The sequence below is a fragment of the Elaeis guineensis genome, chromosome 2 (assembly GCF_000442705.2).
Source record: "Elaeis guineensis isolate ETL-2024a chromosome 2, EG11, whole genome shotgun sequence".
In the NCBI taxonomy this organism is placed as follows: Eukaryota; Viridiplantae; Streptophyta; class Magnoliopsida; order Arecales; family Arecaceae; genus Elaeis; species Elaeis guineensis.
The window spans coordinates 90,008,076-90,030,665 of NC_025994.2; the positions used below are offsets into that span (position 1 = coordinate 90,008,076).

General features: G+C 37.9%; 1 protein-coding gene across 3 annotated transcripts in view; it reads right to left on the reverse strand.

The window, feature by feature from the left end:
- Positions 1-18,518, reverse strand: part of LOC105054063 (inositol hexakisphosphate and diphosphoinositol-pentakisphosphate kinase VIP2) — a 65,590-nt gene extending 47,072 nt beyond the window's left edge. Inside the window, exons 1-14 of one of the 3 annotated variants that reach the window (XM_010935460.4) lie at positions 18,164-18,518; positions 17,453-17,512; positions 14,445-14,491; positions 13,776-13,859; positions 11,374-11,437; positions 11,134-11,287; positions 6,989-7,059; positions 6,802-6,906; positions 5,433-5,525; positions 4,035-4,109; positions 1,367-1,452; positions 1,009-1,215; positions 824-923; positions 652-722 (exon numbers count right to left, since the gene is read on the reverse strand). In XM_010935460.4, coding sequence (XP_010933762.1) covers positions 652-722; positions 824-923; positions 1,009-1,215; positions 1,367-1,452; positions 4,035-4,109; positions 5,433-5,525; positions 6,802-6,906; positions 6,989-7,059; positions 11,134-11,287; positions 11,374-11,437; positions 13,776-13,859; positions 14,445-14,491; positions 17,453-17,512; positions 18,164-18,229 — 1,283 coding nt within the window. In that variant the 5' untranslated portion in view covers positions 18,230-18,518. Of the gene's footprint in view, positions 1-651; positions 723-823; positions 924-1,008; positions 1,216-1,366; positions 1,453-4,034; positions 4,110-5,432; positions 5,526-6,801; positions 6,907-6,988; positions 7,060-11,133; positions 11,288-11,373; positions 11,438-11,967; positions 12,337-13,775; positions 13,860-14,444; positions 14,492-17,452; positions 17,513-18,163 lie in introns of those variants that run through there. The other 2 variants (XM_019854398.3, XM_073252132.1) reach the window with 2 other exon arrangements.
- Positions 18,519-22,590: the final 4,072 nt, after the last annotated feature.

Below are 22,590 nucleotides of genomic sequence, written 5' to 3' on the forward strand. Positions count from 1 at the left end.
ATGCACATCTAAGTACACTGAAAATTAGAAAGTGCACGCCATGACCATATAGGATATTATTACCATACAGTAAACAGCAGTTACAGCACCATTCCTCTTCCCAAAATCTACATCTGAAAGTTTATGAGATAGGTTCACTGATACTCATATTAATCAAATGAACAAGTCCATGTGTTCATGTGGCATTTACTCCTTTCCTTCCTTATCCATTCCAAACTGTAATGTGGTGTATATGCAACTACTAGGTATTTAAGTACTAGCTACAAATAAACATTGACAAATGACAACTATTGCATATGGTTACAAACATCATTATGATCCTCATCCAGGCCTTCTGCCATCAAAATCAGGCGACCAGAAATAATCATAGCTCTAAAGGGCACCATGAAAGAATTGAGCAAATAATAATAGCAGCTAACATAATTTTTTAAAAATTACAGGCAAATGCTTGTCCGTCATCAAGCTGATTGAATGTTCACCAAACTACCATAAGGATATGACCTCAACAAACAAACATGAAATATATTCGTTGGTGCTTTAAGCACCAGGTGGTCTCAGCTGGTTATAATCAACTCATTAACTTTACCACTATTAAAGAAACAAACTAGAGTGTGCATATCTAAGTAGGAATTTCTGAATTTGAAAACATACTTAGAACGTGGAACTAGCATTCTAGTAGCATCTAGCAGATCTTGCAACTGAACAGCACTTTTCAGCTTTGTCTGCAACAAAGTTAATGCACAACAAGATCGTTTGTAAGTCTTCATAAGCATCAGCCTATTTATTCTCCAAAACTGATTTCAAATTTGGAGGCAAGAAACACCTCAGCTCTTGGCCTTCCTCCATTGTACTTCAACATTAAATTTAGTAGTTTCTCTTCCGTAACTTTCAACTTCACCTTCTGCTTTGGTGTCCGATCACCACTAAGATAATTATGACAAAACAAATTAGAAAGGAGAGGAGATATAGGAAAAAACATCCCATAAAGCAAGAGAAATCTGCCCTTACTGACGAATAACGGCAATAACACAACGGAGCTCCTCTGACTGCCCAAATGTGCCAATAATTCCACTTCCCTGGCGTGTTAGTCCCTCAGAAGATTGGATTGGTTCATTAACTTTCCAAGGAAGATCAGGAGGTATGGTAGATGAAAGATGGGGAGCTTTCGCATCAAGAAACATTTTCCTCAATACACAAGCTGCATCATCATAGTACCTACCAAATGAACAAACTTCTTCAGAAATACATATATTAAATTTACAAAAATGTTACAAATTATCGTCATAACAAAAACTATTCAAATAATAAATTGGATTTGTACATTAAATTCAGTTAACAAAATGCTTAAGACAGCAAACACAATTACTTGTGAGAATTCTTCACAAAACTCCATCCATTCACATCACATACATAAGATCGTCCTTCGCACCTTAAGAGATCAAAGCCACAGACCTGCCAAAACATGTAAAGAAAGATGGAAAATAGCCACTTTGCATTTATGTGGAGGAAATAAATTGCTTCAAATGGATTTTTCTAAACATCCAGCATTTAACTGATTCTCAAATCAATTGCAACAATTTAATACACCTTCTTGCTTGTTACATGCTTCAATTAAGGTATTGGTGATTAGCTAGACCCTATGTTTTTCAATATGAGCATGTATTGGTTAACAGACCTTAATTTCAACACACTACCCTGAAATAAAGCTACTCTAATAGGCAAAATAACTATAACATTTTGACCTCCAACAACCACACCATGAGCCTCCATGACCTTAATGTTGCTTGCGTTCAGAGAGGGTGCACTTCTGATGGCCCCAAACATACCGTTGAACCATTACGTAGCTAGCCCTAAGGGGGCATTTTAAGCCCAGGTGGACGGTCTAGGTTGGAAGCCAGGTCAGGCCAAACCGTCAATGGTTAACTGCAAGCAATTACGATGCATCCAACAAACAACTATGAACCCCCCTGTCTCTCACATTCATCATTTGGAAAGGTCCATGAAAGCCTTACATCACCACCAGAGAGATATCATGGAACAATCAGAACTCACGGCCATCTTTGAGGTAAAAAACTGTCCTTTGGGGCCCAAAAAAAAAAAAAAAAAAAAAGGCTCTTCCATCTAAGGTTTGCCGTCTTGATACCAGACCCTATACTGGTATCGTGCTGATAGAATGTCAATACACTAAATTAGGGGTCGGTTCAATGTACGGAGCAAGGTTTGCTGAACCAGTACCGTCGGCCGTTTCGGCCAGCCGGCGGTACGGTTCGGTATGATTTCATACCATACCAAACCGACGACCCGAACCGGAAGAAAAAAGAGAGAAATAGAGAGAGAGAAAGAGGAAGAAAAAAAAGAGGGGAAGGAGCCGCCCCGCCGGATGGCCTCCGACTGGCCGCCGCGTCGTCCATGCGCGCGGCGCCGCAGGCGGGAAACAGGGGCATCGCCCCTGTTTCGCAAATTTTTTTAAAAACATGATTTTAAGTGAAGTCGGCAAACGATTTGCCGGCTTCACGATTTTTATTTTTTTTAAAAAAAAATTTTAAGTCGGCAACTCATTTGCCGACTTCACGATTTTTATTTTTTTAAAAAAAAATTCTTCAGTCGGCAACCCAATTGCCGACTTCATATGTTTAAAATTAAAAGAAAAAAGAAAAAATCAAAACAGACGTCGTCTGTTTCGAAAAAAAAGAAGACGGCTCCGCCCGCTCGACCGCCCTCAGGCCGTCGGCGTCGGCTCGTCGGCCATCGGGAGCCTCGCAACGGAGGTACCGTCTGTCCGGTAGGTTCCCCGCCCCCCCTCCGAGCGCTCTCTCTCTCTTTTTTGCTCTCTTAAAAGCCCTATCGGGCGATACGGGGCTCGAAAGTCCTCCGACGGCCGCAGCCGGCCTCCGGCGGCTCCCACCTCCCTCCCTTCCCTCCCCTCTCTCTCTCTTTCTCACTTTCCATTCTTTATTCTTCGGTACCGCCGGTGTACCGATTTTACCGGCCGAATCGTGCCGGTTCTCCGCCGGTCCAGTACAAGATGGGGTGTACCGGCCAGTTCGGTACGGTATGGCAAACCTTGGTACGGAGACTCAGTATGCCCCATGTAACGAGTCTTGGTTCGGTACCAGTACCGTACAATATGCTCAGTATGGGGCACTACACATCAATACAAACAACCATGCTTCCATCTATAATTTTCTTTTCCAAAATTCTGTGACTCCCATGTAGGTCTTGTGATAAGCTGTCCCCCAGGCATAGGATCAAAGTCCCCTTGACATGCTATCATGCAAAATCAGTGATCCTACACAAAGCACCAACTTCAAAGCATGCACACATTCAATGAACCTCAAGCCATTAAACCAATCATTCATGAATAGCTTGAGTTCGGTTTGAAATTAAGTTTGAGCTTAGAAGTTAGTAAGTTGGACTTGAAATTGTAACTAAATGATGAAAATGCAACTTCTGAAAAGATAGTAAACTAACTTCGTAAGTTCATATTAACTGAAACCCACTTACCACAGCATAATAGTGAAAGTAAAAAGGAAGAAAAAATCTAGAAACCCTTTACATTAATATATAGTGACATTCTAATCAGTTTAGGATTGCTCAAGCGGAAGAACATAAATGTTCTTACTTGAACAGGTGACCACAAGAGACTTAAGTTTAGGCATAAGTGTCAATTATGAGAACAAATATAGACTGGCCAAATCATAGTGATAAAAATTAGTCATATTTAACAAGCTTTTATAATTTTGAATAACACAAAAAAAAAAAAAGAACAATTTAACAACATGATAAACATTTGCAAATTAAAATGTAAAAACTAAAAGAGTGTACATATTGCAATATGTAAAATGGCTTAAGGACCATTCTGTAGAGTCCAATGCTGAGAAAGCATTTATCATTCACAGCTTCATAGAAATATAAAATAACAAATTTAAAAACCTATAAACAGATATATTACAAGGTAACATCATAAAGACCAGCACAATATGATTTAAAAAGAACAAGAAGCACATCGAGGCTTCATATGTGGATAATTTTACCGCTTGTCTAAAAGCAATACAAACATCCCTTGCCATTTGTTTCTCAGTCGGAGTCAACAGTACAGGGTACCTGACCTGCAAAATAAATATGTTTTATTGAACAGGGAAATGAATTCCATGAACTTTTTAAAAATCTTGAGAATCAAGACAAACTGCATTAGAGATTAAGTTTATAACTCAAGAACCTCATTGAAAACAAACGTTTTCAAATGTGAAAGATCCAAATGCTAGAATAAAAAAAAAAAGAACGTTCTACTAGCATATGGAATCAAAGAGGTCTGTTGACTAAATGATTGAGGTTACATTAATCTATGACGACATGGTTTTCCCTAAACGATGTGATACGAAGATCATGGATACTAGGAAAAGGTTGTCCATTTAGCATTTAAACAAATTGGATAAATAAGAAACACAAATTAGGAGCTATGTTTTATGCTTTGACTCTTATGTGTAGAGGAGTTCCTATATCAGATTTTACTTTCTTTCCTCTTTCTCTAGATTCCTTTCATATCTATGAGAAACTCAACGTTGCTTCAGTTGTATGAACTAAAACAGCACAATAAATTAAAAGGTTGTTTTTGCCTGAAAATTGGCCTTCAAGGTCTCACAGCAAGCATCTCTCTTGCTTAATAGCTGATATATACAGGCTAATTAGTTTAAAGAGATGCCTTTTTTATTATTTTCTCTGACCTTGTTTTCTTTCTTGATGTGTAAGCTAGTTGCAGCCTCCAATCTCAAGCTTGCTGACACCACTGTCAGCTGAACAATGATATCTGTCATGAAAATTTTGGAATTTTGGAGGGTTAAAATTGAATACCCGCACGATGATATCTGTCATGAAAATTGAATATTGAGGGGAACTACTAAATATTAAGATTGTTTCACTCTTGATTATTATAGTTTGGTTATATTTCCTGGTTCTCACTACAAATTTTGCTGCTACTAACCGATTTATTGTCATTTATTAATAGAGTGCACCAAGAATAAAGGTGATTAATAAAATGGATGCTGAGTAAGTTGTCAATGTGATTTTATATATTTGCAGTTTCTTCAAACTGCTTATCTTATAATATGAAATACCTATGGCAAAGTAAAACTTGTCAAAAGAGTCTAATAAGCACGATGGAAACTACGTATATCAGATGAAATATGCTACGGGCACATTATGTAAAACTGATAAACATAATTAAGGATAGAATTGATCGTGCTAAATACACTACCCATGCAATAAGAATCTACATTCATCTATGATACAATTAGCAAGCCTGATTCAAATAATCTGAGGAATAGCCTGTAACCTAACAATTTTCATGATATCAGATAAAACCAGCATCGTGCTTCCCTAGCCAAAGAATCAAAATTGCTAGTTTAAGTGATGATAAATAACTGAATGCTTACTTCCTTTCCATCAGGATTCCTCATAACAACACCATCAACAACTGGAGACTTCCGTGCTTCAGCATGTGCATATTCTCGACCAACAGTATATACCTATGGTAGACATACAGATCTTAGTTCTAGTCTATTTAGCATTTTTAGCAATAAGAGACACTACAATACATCACATGGATGATCATGTTTGTAACAAAAAACAGCTAATGCATAGAATTGCAAGAAGCAGTGATGGGAAAGCTTATAATATAGTGAACTATTCCATTTGGACAATCACACTAGCTAGAAAACCTTAACTGGCACCAAAAGCAGAAACTGAATAACACAGACAAAAGAGGAGGAATGGAGGAAGATGGGTTGAATTCCTGATTTTCAAGAAGGTGAAAAAGAAAAGGATGGCAACGAGAGACCAGGACGTTGTCGCACTGGCTGCAGTTTTTAAGTGTTTTAGCAATTCTCCCTCAAACATCTATGTACACATCTATCTCACCTCATACCATGTCAATTGATTTAACACAATAAGAGGTGGGAAAAGTCATAGAACAAAGAGTGAAATTAGATCCAAAAACTATATATATATATATATATATTAAATTATAATAATAACTATCAGAAACTTGTATGCAAGGCACTAACCAAGGCAGTAAATAATTGTAAAGTAACTCAGTGCTCCCAAACTGGGTGATTACCTTGCCTGGAACATATTTATGTGGGAGATATCAATATGATAGCCAGTGCAAACACCTAAACGAGGCCCAAGCATGCAAGCATAGGGTGGCACATAATAATACAGGAGTTAATTGCACTCGAGACAGTTTTCTAAATGATGGGATCAACTAAATAACAAACCTATTATACAGGTCAAAGTTTGATGGGCAAAAATGGATGTCAAAAGATGGTTTGGGACCTGGACTAGTTGCTTATCCCTTTTGTGTGATGAACATAAAGAATAAAATTCAGCATTTCAAAACTATTGGTCCAACTTTGCAAAATTTGTTACAAAGAAACCATATACACGGAACCCATAGGTAGATACAGAGTGGTCATTCTTAATAAAGGTGGTCCTTTTTGTCAAGGACATCGAATAATTTCAATTCATGATATATAAAGCTCATCTCTTCAAATGTTAAAAGAGTACATTTTCCAACCATTTTTTATTTTTTAGCTTGATGCAACAAAACTTCCCAAGAACACTCATATTACATATTGTCTTCCAGAATAATCTTAGATTCTTAGTGGCAATGGGTAATATACCAATCACGAAGAGGAGGTATTTTAAATATGACCACATACAGTCCATGCTATATTGCAAATGCAGTAAGACTGTTAACAAAAGCCAAGAATAGAAATTATCGATGACAATATTCCAAATAACCTTGACATCTGTTCCTCCGGTAGGCATGAACTCCTCATAAATGTAAGAGCCCTCATGCCTCACTCTACGAACATCTGGGTGAAACTCACTAGATCGATTTCCAACCTGTAGAGATGGTACTATAATCAGAAAAAGAATTACATCACACATATGCTACTTAAAAATGAATACAACATAAAAATATTACCTTTCTAAACAATTCTTTCATTCCCCCACCAGCAGAACTAGGATAATATATCATTATACTGTGGTCATCCCCTTTTTAAGAGAGAAATGAAAATCAGGTCAAATTATGTACAAAACCAAGCATAAGAACATATAGAATGGCAGAAATATTTTTGCATGTAGTACGAGAAGGATTTAGAACTCTAGTTTTTTGGTAATAATCAAAGCCTACAGTGCCTGAAGATGTCTGTAAGATAACTTACCATTATAGAATATTTAAGGCAAGTTCGTGTTGGTTTAACTCCAGCAGCCTTTTGTCTGACCTTTCCAATGTCAGATAGTGTTTATGCACCAAGACAACATAAGTTAAAGGAATTGTTAAATTAAGAAGAGTTCTTGATGGTTGCATCTACACTCTTTGGCTGCGACAATTTGTCATTAGACTTCAGACATTTTCCTTGTATGTAATGTGAAACTTCTGAAGGATAAACTCCATTTGGAACAGCACTGGAAACATTGATTAGGAGATGTGGACCTCCAACTAAGAAGTATTGAAGAAGTGTGCATTGCTCCATCTGGAGTGTCTTATTCAGCCTAATTTAGCAGAGAGAATTGAAGAATTTTTGTCTTTTTTTTTTCATTCTAGACCCTGATGTGTTCAGTTACTGGTTTGGCACCTGACAACTGACACCTCTGCTGAAACTTTAGGTTTCAATCTAGAACTATATTGAAGGAATCGCCCAACATGAAAGCCCATGGAGCTTTCTTGCATACAATTGCCAACTAAAAATGCAATATTAATCGTAGATAATAGAGAAACTCTTATGCGGACCCAGAACAAAATTTGGAGGGATAAGGAAAAGTTAAACCATGCATTGGAGAGGAATAGAAATTCCACACAAGGTTGTACGTCCCTGCAGGATGGGGGACATCTCAGTAGTCCCATCCTGCTCCTATGGAAAAATGGGATGGGACTAGGGGTGCAATCAAGTCAAGCCGAGTCAAATAGCTAGAAGCTCAAACTCGACTCAACTCAAAATACTCAGGCTCGAAATTCGGCTCGACATCGACCGACTCTTAATATTCCAAGCTTGAGCTCCACTCGATGAAAAATAAGCAAACTCAAGATCGACTCAACTCGACTCGAATATCAACCAAGCCATACTCGAGCTCGAAATCAAACCTTAGTCTACTAATTATATATATATATATATATTATAAATAAAAATAATATTATCAAAAATATATATAAATTCGAGTAAGCTTACGATCTTTCGAGTTGAGTATCTTGCTACTCGAGCTCAACTCGAAAAACTATTCGAGCTACTCGAGCTTGACTCGAGCTCGATAATAACTGAGTCGAGTCGAGCTTGGACTCGAATCAAGCTCAAGTAGCTCATGAGCGGCTCGACTCATTTGCACCCCTAGATAAGACAGGGTCAGGACTCTAAAATCTATCCATGCGAGAAAAGAAGAAGAAAGAGGAAAGAAAGAAAGGAAGGAAGGATGAAGAAAAAAAAAACGAAAGGAAAGAAGAAAAAAAAGGAACATAAGGAAGAAAAGAAGGGGGGAAGAAAAAGAAAGGAAGGTAAGGAGGAAGAAAGGAAAGAGAAAGAAGAAGAAAAAAAAACAGAGAAAAAAAAGAAGGTAAAAGAAAAAAAAGAAGGTAGAAGAAAAAAAAAGAAAAGAGAAGGAGACAAAAGATATCTACCAGGATGCATATTGAGACCATTGCCAGGACAGGACAGAACGATGGGGCATCCTATTCCATAGAGACACTGCGACACCTCTGCCCACAAGATTTAAAACCTTGATTCCACAAAATAGAGAATTTTAGTGTTTGGTTGAAAGGATAAGTGTAGGAGGAATAAGTACGTTGGTTTTTGTGAAAGATTTGGATTTTATCACAAAGACAAAATTGTCATCCCAATTTTTGGTCAGATTAAAGAGTGAATATGGGCTAAAAGGTAATTGGGGAGAATAAGATTCCCCTCTTCAGGAGAAATGGCAATTCCACCCCTCCCTATGGAATTGCTTATACCATCTAACTGGGCGTTTATTCGCTATCAGAAGATTAGCCAATTCCAACCGCCCCTCAAAACCTTCGGCCATTTGGACAGAATAGGTGGAATCACTCGCTTATTCTATCCCTATTCCACCTTTCAAACAGGGTCTTTGACATCAGATTGTAACATATACAAGTTTATGGCTTGAAGCTAGTCACTGTTACAACAAATCTATTCAGTACCAGCACCTAATTGAGCAATATCTGCAATTAAGCTCTTATGATTTATGTAGATCCATTGTCTAGCTAAGTGGTCAGAGACTTCGATAGGAGAACACTTGATGCCTATTCTGCTAGAGTCTAGATCGTTCATTTTCCTGAACTTTCATGCATTGTAGATGGGCTTTTATCTGGTGATCAAAACCAACTATGCATGCATAGGAGGAAAGAGAATACAATAAAATTGATTCCAAACTTTCCATGAACTGTGAGACAGTCAAATCAGCATAAGTGCTTGGCTTGTCGCCCTAGTAGGTTTGAGGTCGCATCACTGATGTTGGAAGTTAAAAGGAAAAAGCATATGAAAGGAAGCATCAGCACATCAAATGGACAAAACTTAACCTTGAGCAATGTCTCAGCATACCTCGAAAGAGATTTGTGACCCTATACCTCAGCATAATATCATATGACTGCATTGTGGAAATAGCATTCTTGCATAATATTGCACTTAGGGGTCTCATATTATTACTTCAGGATGGCTAATAGAAAAGCTTACAATCAAGGTCTGTCGTACCGGACTGTATCATACCATATAGGTAAGGTAACAAGGTCCGATTCGATATATGAGCCAAACCGGTCTTCGGCAGTCTGAACAGAGTGGACTTGCCATGTATCGACCTATACAACCTGATCAGGCTGAACCATGGTTAGGAGAGAAAGCAAAAGTTTTGGAAACCTATCTCAATACAAGATGCATACTGCACCATACCATAATGTACCAATTTTACGACACCGTTCTCAATAGCAGTTTTGCGAACCTTGCTTATAATGCTCTTATGATACCAATTCAGCCCCCTTGCATGTATATGTATGTGGATTGCATGTCATTCGACTCTTAAGTTTAACAAACTTATTATAAGAAATTTGTCTCATTCATGAAACTAAAAGAAAGGAAAGAAAACTCAAAACATTTGCATGTGTAACTAAGCTGCCAAGTTGTTGGTTTTGTCAGTTTCCTGAAGAATTCAGATTTGAAATGGCAAAATCTCAAAAAACACTTCCATTTGCATCAATGGGAATTGATGTTCGGGGTTGATGTCTTGAAGATACAACTAGTAAAAAGCCCGATGAGTTCAAACAAGTCTTTAAGCACCCTAAAGTACCAAGTAGTAAGGGGCAATTTGTATTCCCAATCTAATAGATCATATCGGTGCCAATACAGGCTCAGCATAATCCCCGTATCAATACATGGTACTAGCAATTGTGCCAATTTTACCATCTATCAGTAAGAACTGGGCAACATAATAGTTTTATAGGACGTACTCTACCATATTAGTAAGGCACCAGCACAACACCCAACATAAGGACCTAAATCATTAACTTCAACAATTAGTTTTTACCAATAGTGAGAAATTATGAATGCCAATGTTTTTTCAAGAAGCATAAGTCTAATGCCCCTAAAGTAATATATACATATCTTATGACATGTAGCATGTCATTCTATTTGTTGTTCGTTTATTTGATTCTATTTTGTAACATATATGGACAATGACACTTTACAAATTGCTGAATTCTAGAATCAAGTTTGATTTAATGCATGACTGATTTATTTTATTGATGCTTATGGTTTATTTCATGATAATGCCAATAGGCATGTGTTTTCTTTATAAGCAAAAGAATGAAGAACTTTAAATTTGGAAGCACATCACTATTAATTTCAGAGCAGAAAGCAAAAAACAAAGAGCCTTTAGTGCATTATAAAATCATAGCAAGAGAATTTACTGCAACAATATTTGTAACTAGGAAAATCATAAAAATGCCTTAAAAAATTAACAGTTCTTTAGAGGTTTTCTTCCTTGATTACTATAAAAAAAAATTATTTTCATATATGAATTCACCAAATTAACAGAATAAATAATTATTTACATAGGGAGAAGTCATACCATCAACAGGTTTCTCCACAAAAGGCTTCCAAAAACGCTTTCCATGAACCTCAACAAAATCTTCTTGCTCGGCAAAATACTCTAGTTCTTGATAAGGATATTCTCTATTTACAAGAGCATAATTTGGAACAGGAATTCCAAACATTTTGAGGCGCTTCACAATTATTAACAAACAGGTTAGCAAGTTACAAAATAATAAATATCAAGAGATAGATTACCAGATGATCTAAGACAAGGCACCTCATAAACTTTCCTGCGATCATGGAGAAGATGTTGTGGTTCCAATTCATTCACCAAGAAAGGCCTTAAAAGCATACCACAAAAGAGGAAAAAAGGATTAGTCATGAATGATAATACATGCAGAAGACCATTGTTCTCAAAAAATACATGCAGAAAGCTTTACCATTCATAGCCTATAAAAAAGAAACAAAATAGCTCATGCAGTTTCTCAAAAAGGAAGTTAATTTTCATATTAACAAAAACAGCTAGAAGGTGAATACAGATTGTACAAAGATTGGAATATCTACATCATCAGAGACAATTGTTAAATAGTCTGACTTTAGAAAATCATGATTTGACTATCTAAGCCAACTTATAGAGTGGATAGTATTTGTTAAGGAATGTATGCTTAACAATCTTAAATTCTTAATATTATCAAGCATATTAAATAAATGAGACAGAAAAACAAGGAAAAAATAACCATGGTGCAATTCAATGAATAAGCTTGGTGCCATCTACAGTTTAGTTATTTTTTGGGCATTGAGCAAGAAAGATTAAATGACATGACAAAATGATGGAACATAGTAATAGAATTGATGGCAGACTTCATATCACCTCTTCTTCTTCTTCTTCTTCTTCTTCTTTATTTTGGTACAAACAGGCGTTCACACTAATCCAGTGTGAGAGCAGCCCACTAGGTCAAGATACAAAAAATCCCGCAGAGCCTACGGGCAAACCTCGCCCTGCCTCCATAGCCGGACACCAGATTGCTCAACAACAAAAGTGGCCACCCAATCTACTGCCGTGTTCACCTCTCTATAAACATGCCGAACTCTCACAGCAGCAGCTCGACAGAGGAAGGCCTTGATATCTCGGAGAAGCTGATGACCATCAAGCTGCCTAGCCTCCCCTTGGATCCATGAAATGACAGTAGCAGAGTCAACCTCCAAGACAATCCGCTCCGCATGAAGCTGCTGCCTAGCAAGACTTCATATCACCTCTTTACGATCTTCAATGATTGGACAAAGTACTCTAAATTAGAAGTGATCATGGGCCGTGCTTCAGGCCTAAACTATACTCATTTTTAGTTGGGCTTCAGGCCACACCTATTTAAGATTTGACATTGTCTGTCTCCAAGCCCAGCCCATGATCAGCTCTAGTCCAAATCCCCACCATTGTGGTTGAACCTAAATAATCTACATTGTGCAAATTCTTCAATGGTGAGCTTGTTTATGAATAATAATCTCTCTCTTTTATGTATGCCTACCCATAGATCCTCCAATTCCTTAGTCGGATTCTAAAATACCTTAATGGCATTCTTACTGACTCAAAGGTCCACGCTTGATTGCATCTACATGCATTTACTGATGGTAATTGGGTATCTAGTCCCAACTATTCTGTTTCTACATTGTCTTTCATAGAAATTATTTTTCTTCTAGAAAAGCAAGAAAGAAGTTCATTTTAATGCATTGCCATTAATGCTTGAGTGCTTTGTAATTCCTCCCAACATGGCTAATATGACACTTAGTTGTCTTCCTGTTGCTCCAAACTACAGTGCTATACTGTTTGCTACGATGTCTATATTTCATAGCTACATGGTCATCCAGATTGCAAACAAAATAGTTGTCATGAAATTAAAGAAAGCACATCAAGTTCAGCTGTATTTTCTCTAGCTTACTGGCTGGGATAAAAATTGCTTCCAATTTACCAAACAACTTGCAACTTCATCAGAAATAAGAAAGAGACTTTCTGCATTTCCAATACGCTAGTTATCTAACCTAAAACATGGTCAACTGCTAGTTATGGGCTAGGGCAAGGAAAGCAGAGTGATAGCCTGTATAGCTATTGTAAAACATATTCAACTTAACATTGCAAGTATTAGGAGTGTTTTCTGTGTCTTGTTGCGAGCAGTCAGTGTACCATTATTTTATAAATTGTGTTATTTGCTCTATCTATGAATTCTAGTCATCGCACTTACTTCACTTCTCTCCTTATATTCTAGTATGGTCACTAATGTATTGATTAATTAAGAATTTCCCAAATAATAATTTGAAAAAAATATCTAAATAATTAAATTAACAGGAGGCAACATAAATATTACTATCTTTCAGAAATATTTCACAGCAAATGATGAGATGAAAAAGATTTCTATCTATGTACAGAATCGACAGCAATGCATGACCCATCAGGACAATAAAAGATCAATAAAATATGATCCAATCTTGGATTTGACAATACAAGAATTTGAAATGAAACTCAATGGTAGAACTCAACTTGAAGTACCAATATGGCAATTGATGAGCTTGTCTCTAACTTGAGCCGACTATGTAGATTCATATAATTACATGACAAAATGAAACAGATATGGTCCAATTTTTTTACTGGAGAGAAATGTCCACAGATAATAGGGGCAAGGATCTCACTTCCGTAAAGCCACATATGCCTCAGCCTTTTCGAGTGGATAACCAGTAGAGTAGAACGCAATCAAGCAGTCACAAATTGGCCAGCTGAAATGTCCAGTTCATGAGGTAAGAAGTCATTACAAGGAAAAATGGTTTGGACAAACAAACCAGGAGTTTTCAGTGCAGAAACTCGAGATGGATACTGGATGCATATGCAAGCTACAATACAACTTCATAATAGAGATGAATTGATTAACATCAACAAAATTTAATGCTGACATTAAAAAGCGAAATATAGAACCACTCACAAGCAAAAATAGTTCTCATCTGAAGACAATAAACTTCATGCAGTAGTTAAAATAACATGAATGTACGGTAAAAGAAAGGTGACCAAGGTAATGTTTGACTCTTCAAATTGCTAAGAATCATTCTTAACCTAGCACACTCTCCTCCATACCATTCCTCTTAAGTCAACATGAAAACACATTTTGTTGAAAAGTTTGCACTAAAACATATGCATCAAGTATATGTTAATCAGTAAAAAGAAACTATGTGCAGATTTTGCATCTTTAGGATGCAAAAGCATGTTGCACAGTTACTGCATCAACTTGAAGTCTGGATAATTAAAACAATAAGAGTAACAAAAACCTTTTATGTTAGATAAAGTAGAAAAAGCAAAAAGATGTATACCTCTCTATTGGATCTTCAAGAATTAGCTTGTCACCAAAATGTACAATCTGCACCAGAAGAACATAGGTTTCAATAAAAAAAAAAAAAAAAACAAATGCCAAGATAAGAACTAAACGAAATTAGAAAGTTGAGATTTCATAACAGATGGTGCTAAATGGAGAAATTGTGATATATGAATTTTTCCAATTAAAAATGGAAGTTTCTATGGCTGCCTGTTTGGTTGCTTGGAAAAGACACCAGAAAACTGAAGTTTTGGGGACAATTAAATTTTCCATCTGTTTGGATGGTGCAAAGACTAAATAATCTAGAAGCAGGTTTCCAAACCTGGTTTCCTAGGAAAGTTATTTCTTTTCTTTCTTAAAGTGAACAGCTGAATAAACCCTTGGTTTGCATACTATCACACTATCTCGCGATGTAGAAAAAGCCAAAGGCACATGCACATGTAGGCAAAGTGCACATACATGGAGCATGAACCTCGTACCTCAATGTTGGGCCCATTGTAAATCAGCTATGGAGTTCTATATCAAGAGAGAGTTATCTGTGATCCACATCACATGTAAGCAACATTTGCTTAAACACCCATGTACGTGATTAGGATCATTTAGACCTAATTTGTTATGTCAACTTGAATTATGGAAAAAAAAAAATTGGAGGATGTGACCCCACAACAAAAAAAAAAAGGAAACTTTCCACATCATGTGTAACCAACCTTTGCCTAAATTCCCATGTACATCTAACAGAATCACCTAGACCTTCTTTCTTATGTCTATTTGAACTATGAAGAAACATTTTGGAGGATATGGCCCACAAAACAAAATAGAGCGAAACTAAAGCAGAGGACTTGAAATTCAGTTACAGGTGGTACCCAAAAAATTTACAGGGCCCTAGTCGAACTGAATGATCAAGAAAAACCATATTGTGATCATTTCTATACCTTCGATCTATCAGCAGTACTATGTTTAAATGGATGTTGATATATAAAAATCTTAAGAGTCAAGCAAGTATAAAATGTTTGCGACCATGGCATGCCTCTAACACTCAATGGAAAGTTTCATTCGCAACAATATGACCTACAATTTTCTAAGTTTATAATATTTGGCAATAAATAGGTTATAAGCACAAAAGATGAGTTAGCAAACATGAGATCACTAACATGTATTAATGCTAAAAGCAAAAAACTAGGATTGATGAAGATAAGAGACAAATACATTTAGAGAAGCATAGGAATTGCACCACACAGGAGCAAAGATACAGATAAATAATAAAAAAAATGTCGTTCTACTAAAACAAAAAAAGGTCATGATAAGAGGGAGACAAATTTGTGTAGAAGGGCCAGAAAACAGAATTAAAAAATTTAATATAGAATAAGACAGAAGCTGCAAGAAATAATTCATATGAGCTTGAAATAATAAAAATTTAGTCCCAGCTAAGAATAGTAGCGCAAGATAATAACTACAGTCAATCCCAAATTGCTGAGACAAGACTTGATGGTTCTGGTTATGTATCATCTGCAATCAACTTCTGAATATATTCACTGAACTAACTTCTCAAATTGAAATAAAGTAAGAAAACTGAAGTATGCGCATGTAACTGATGCCATTTCAACTTATCAAATAACAAGTAATATAAGCATATGCAAGAGATTCCTATGTATAATTTTGTATGCATCGACAATACAAGGGCACTACTTAAACCCATTCTTCATTTTCTCTTCTTTCTCGAATTTCTTTCATATCATGCCATCTTATGTAACCAACTTTTTCCATATGTATCAAAATCAATTGACCTTTCTTTGTCATTGTGCTCAATTGTGATATTTGTTTTTAAATAGTTATGTTTTGCTAAATGTATTTGCCATGTTGTCATGTCCACGGGGCTGAAACAACTCAAAGCTGCACGTAAGTAGCTCAGGATTGGCTGAAGGAAGGCCCGTTTGGGCTCCGCTCAGAAAATGAGCTGAGCTCAAATAGATTTCAGAGCTCAGCTCATAAATGAGCCAAGTGCAAACATGAATGGCTTGCAAAAATAAAGGGAAGCTCGGCTTCACTTGATAAAACTCGAATTAGAAAATGTAAAAGCTGTGCTTAAACAACTTATATTAAGCTCGGTTGAGCTCAAGAACTTGAACAGCCCTTCTACATGCCAAGGGGAGACCGAGCAGCCTGGTCCTCAGCTTGCCTCAGCTAGTTGATAACCCTACATGTCCACTCATCTCTCTCTCATTGTATTGTAGGAAATGAAAATATTGAAAAAAGAGAGTCATGGTAAAATAGGAAATAAAAGGAATGCAACTTGAGATTAGACCTTGTGGAGCAATTATGTAAAATCCAGCATGACATAGCTATAAGCCACTTCTTGACTGAAAAGCATTACAGCCCTCATTAATTCAAATACTTTCAGACAATTGAATAGCCTTAAAACCTAGTTTTATTTACACTTTCCCTACAGAACTTACATTCAATTCATAATTATAGCAGATAATAGCCATTAGGTAAATTTCCTTGAATGCTGAATTGCTATGAACCTACATGTCGACCCATTTTTGTAGATAAAACAGAGATAGTTAGGTACATACATATTTGCGTCTATATAGGGTAATATATGTATGCAAGAACCCATGCATGTACATTTTGTTCGTAGAAACATAAATGTGCAGATACATTTCTACCTATTTTTAATGTATATGTATCTGCACAGATGCGTACACACCTACTTATGCATGCACATGCTTACGGCAATTCCTAAACTACACTGGTAAAGATTGATGAGTTAGCCATGACAACCCCATCATCGGTATTCATGCATGAACCTGCTTGCACCAACAGGAATCTAGCATGCAATAACTAAAAATATCAAACCCTGCCCCTTTCTTCCTACTTTATCCGCGTAAATAAGTGCACTCTTTCATCGAGCTCCAGGCTCCATCTTCGAAGTATAAAGGATGGGGAAAGAAAACACGGTACATCATTGAATAACCATCCAAGAGAGATACAGAAAGAGAAGGTTACCTCGAATTCACCAAATGCCTGTAGTCTTTCAAGAATCTGCCCCATGGGAGCAGAAAATGCCTATGAAACCAATAAGAACAAGATCAAAACCAGAAACGGAATCAATAAAAAGAACAAGACTGATTATTTTCCAATACCACCTGCATCTTTGTCAAAATAAAGAACGAACCAATAAAATAAAGGAAACAGCTCCATATAAAAAATAAAAGAAAGATCACATCAATAAGAAACAGTGCACAGTACGCATTCAAACCACGAGATTAAAAACAGAAAGGGAATCAAGAAAACCTCTAAGAACCGAGCATTGCATCAACAAGAATTCTTTTCCAATACCACGGAATTCTTTTCCAATACCACCACCATCTAAGAACGAAAAAAATCCAAGAGAAAACAAGAAAGGGATCGCATTAACAAAAAAAACAAGAGAAACCAAAAAAGAAGTCCGCCCCTTGGGAACAGAGGACACCAATGAACCAACGGACACAAGATCAAAAACCAAAGAAAGAATCAAAAAGAATCCCTTAAACCGACCATCGCATCAAACTTCATCACCCCCATCCAAGCGAAAACAAGAACGTACCTCCGAATCAGGAACTACGACATCAAGAACAAAAAACAAAATCGAAAAAACACCCCGGGAACCGCCCATTGAATCAAAAGCGATCAAGAACGAAAAAAGATCCAAAAAAGAGGACACGATCCGCATTTCACCTTTTTGGCCATGACGCAGACACCGATCTTGATCTTCTTCGGCGCCGCTCCTCCATTCTCCACCATTTTCGCCCGCAAGAAATCAGAGAGGAAGATTCCCAGAAATAGCTGAGAACACTGAGGACCCGGTCTTTATATAGATAGGGGAAGATCCGCATCTCGAGCCGATCCCCCTGAGGTCATCGTCGCCGCCACGGAAATAAAAAATAAAAGAAAGCAAGAAAGAGGGGTGGGAGGGGACATGCTAAGAAGAGAGAGATTTTTAGAGGAAGAAAAAAAAGGCCAGTGCCGGTATACTTCCATTTAATATCGTTCGGGCATTTAATGTTTGTTTCTTATTTTTTTTATTTTCTGCTCGTCGTAGTTTCCGTGGACGGTCAGAAGAAGGCGGTGGACTGGTATTATTATATTATTAACATATATCGTGGTGGCGACTGGGAGTGGGAGGTCTATTTTTATTTTTTTTATTACTATCGTATTATTTAGTTGAATTAGGGAGTGAGCGTGGGGGGTTACGAGCAACATGGAGTTCGATTGCGGACTTTTTGATGCGTTGGATTCGCTGGGGTCATCTTCTTCGGCTTTTTTGAGGCATGGTATGGTGCGATATGTGGTCCATCGGAAAGGCTGTTGGAGCGATGAATAATATAAAATAAATATTAGAGGGTTTGGGTCCACCGGATTGGGGAATCCATTGGAAGGTACGAACTTTTTGACCTGACCGGGTGGGTCAGCGGGAATGTCTTCTGGGTTCTCCATTTCTTCCGTGCCTCCACGGGAGGTCTGAAGAAAGAGGTTCCGGTGCCAAAAAAACAAAGGAGAAGTGGGGCCGTATACATGGAGGGTTCCCCTAGCAAAAAGCCACCAGAGTGTGCGTATGTTTTTTATGTGCGGTAGTTATTTTATTTAATTAAAACTATTGTGATTTCTTGAGATGAAGTGGAAATTTGGATTAATAGTTTTGAATAAGTAACATACTTGAACAGTAATGAACATGGCACTTTGCGTACGAGTTCTATAATGATTTGTTATATTGTGTTTTTTTTTTGTTTAATAAAAGATGAGGATGGGGAACAAACCTAGGTCACCAATACCCCTACCTAATAATTTACCAACGTCCCTATGTAAATTTTAGAAAAAAAAACTTACAAGTAAATGTTGAAAATGAAGATATTCTTTACTTTGATGGTTGATTTAGGAGCAGCTGAGAAACCTTGGTGTTGTGCGAAGATGGCATATTTAGTCCCGCATTGGTTACGAGTCGAAAAACTAGAACTCTGATTTATATGGAGACAGGACCTTCTCTCCCCTCAGTGAGATATTTTTTATATGGGACAAAATCATGCAGTAATACGAACCAAAACGGACAATACCTCGCACACACAGAAGTAGAGATCGATCCATCTGAACCTTTAACCATAATATTAACGTCATCTATGTGAACTGTCTTCTACCCATGCACATAAAGTCCCTCTTGATTGGGGGGCTATTGTTGTGGGAGAACGGCACTTGATACAGTCAAAAACGGACAATACGTGATGCACGTGGGAGTAGAGACCAATCCATTTGAGCCATCCAAGTCCATGATTGCAATATTGGTCTCGTATTCTTGAGTCATGAATGGATGAAGAAAGATTTTTTATTGATTCTCTCTGTCTTGTTGTAATAACTGTTGTGAATGTGTTGTAAATCGAGGCCTTGCCTCTCTCTAAATCTATGTTTTACTGCTTCAGCCTTAACCCCTAAAGTTGGTGAGTAGCTGTAGAGCTGTTGGCAGGTTCTACGAACTTGAGGGAAGGGGTCTTCCCATAGACGGCGTCAATATTGTGGTCAAGGGCTCGGATGAATCGATCACTATACCCGCATGTATGAGATATTGTCTGTTTGGGCCTGTATTAGGTGCCGTATGGTTTTATCTCACATAAAAATTAAACGCCAGACTTGGAAGAGAGAAGATCCCATCTCCATATAAACTAGAGTTCCTTTTGACTCACAATCATTGCTGGACTAAAAGTACTATCCTCTCAAAATAGTAGTCTCCTAGTCAAGAGAGACTCTGTGTGCATAGGTAAGAGGCGATTCCCATAGACAACACCTCATTAGGAGAGAGAAGGTCCCATCCTCATATAAGTCAAAGTCTTTTTTGACTCACAACTGATATGAAATCAAAGATGCCGTCCTCCCACAACAATGAATATTGTAGTTAAGAGATTGTATGGCTCAGATAGATCAAATTGGTCAGTCTCTGCTTTCGCACATGTGAGATATTGTCTGCTTTGACCTATATCAGATAACACACGATTTTGTCCTGTGTAAAAAATGCTTTACTAGGAGGAGAGAAGATTCCATCCCCATATAAGCTAGAGTCTCCCTAACTTATAACCGATGCGAGACTGAAGGTATTGTCCTCCCATAATAATAGCTCTTCAGTCAAAAAAATTAGGTATCATCTTCTTTGATCCTCATCAGGTTCCACACAATTTCATGTCATGTAAAAGATACTTTATTGAAAAAGAGAAAGTCTCATCCCCATATAAGCCAGGGTCTCTCATAATTTATAACCAATATAGGATTAAATGTGCCATCCTTCCACAACACCCAGCAAATCTAAATTTCAAATATAAAGATATAACAAAACTGTAAATCAAGTTTGAGTAACATATATTACATAAACTAAACTTGCTGATAGATTGTTTACTCATGATTTTATTATACCCGTCAATATAGTTATTTTGATAAATCAGAAGAAATTGAATCTTATTGGACATGATATATGACATCGAGAATTGGTATCCAAACAGAAAAGAAATAAGAGGAAAAAAAGTCAAATTTAATAAAAATCGATGGTGCAAGTCATAATATGAGGTTAGCCACCTATAACTTATAGAATTGATAAATTAGTAAACATATGCAAATTCTAGGCTGAATTGGTCAAAATATTAAATTTTGAAATAGCATGTGCTTCAATGTGCTACACAGTTTTCATGACTAAGATCAAAGGGCATCCCAAAAAATCGTTGTCAAGCAATACACACACTTATTTTTCCCAACAAATCACATCCTTTTGCATTTGATAGAAGCAACCTCAGATGGTGGGGAAAGATTCCAAGCAATGATCTACATTGATTGCCATTAGGTGCTTAGCAGCCAATCATCCTAAGCAACAGCTGTCATTGGACCCAAAGAAAGCATGCTTTCTCCCTTGAAATAAACCGCAATCTCCTAATGTTTAGTTGTATGATTTCTTAAATAAAAAACTTAAATGTCCATAATCCCAGGCATAATCTAGCTTAAAGAATGAATCATTAAATTTGAAAAGATACAAGACTTGTGCAAGTAACTAAAGCATCTACCGGAATTATTAGGAATATCCTCATATAGTTTATGCTTCGAAACTTTATGAAAAAAAAAAATAAATTGTTGACGGTTCAAACTTCGGAGTCACGGGGCTTGTGCTTGCGGTACTCTCGGGGTATCAGATTTGTTGAAATCAAAACGCTTTCATTTGGGACGCGCTTTCGTGGTGTATGAGGAGTCTCGACATCCAAAGTCTAACCATAATTCAGTTTGGACTTTTGATCCCACGAGATCTTTTTTTTTTAATATTTTCTTTCCTTTTCCATGGATAAACACGGTGGAGACAAAGACATAAAATAGTTCCTATCTTTTTTTTTTTTTTTTTATTCTCCCAGTATTCAATGTTCCAAGTGTTGGAAGATATCCACCGACCGACCGACTGATGGCCGGAGGGACCGACCGACCGACCGACTGATGGCTGGAGGGACCGACCGACCGACTGATGGCCGGAGGACCCGACCGACCGACCGACTGATGGCCGGAGGGACCGACCGACCGACTGATGGCCGGAGGACCCGACCGACCGACCGACTGATGGCCGGAGGGACCGACTGACCGACTGACGGCCGACCGACCGACTCCGACGGCCGACCAACCGACTGGCCGACCGACTGGCCGATCGACCGACTCCGACGGCCGACCGACCGACGACTGGCCGACCGACCGACTCCGACGGCCGACCGACCGACTGGCCGACCGACCAGGAGGTCTGATGGCCGACTCACATGAAGCTCGCCGACCAACGGAGGAACCCGACGCCACTCTGCTGGCCACCGACCTAGGGTCGGCCGACTCCTCCGATCGCCGTACAGCCGCCAGATCTTGTCAGTTCTGACAGCGACATGCGGCTCGACCATCGAGGGACATTGTCCTGCCAGGAGCATTGTCAACCCTGGTGATTTGACAGCCCCCACGGCGACATGACGTTTTCACGGCGGCTCTGACAGGCCACAGTGAGTTGATAGTTCCTCACTTGTCTGCGCCATTAATGACGGCGCCATACCACGCTCCACTATATAAACCGGGGAAGGCAACAGTGCAAGGGATCCGCTCCCCCCACAGGCTCGCCC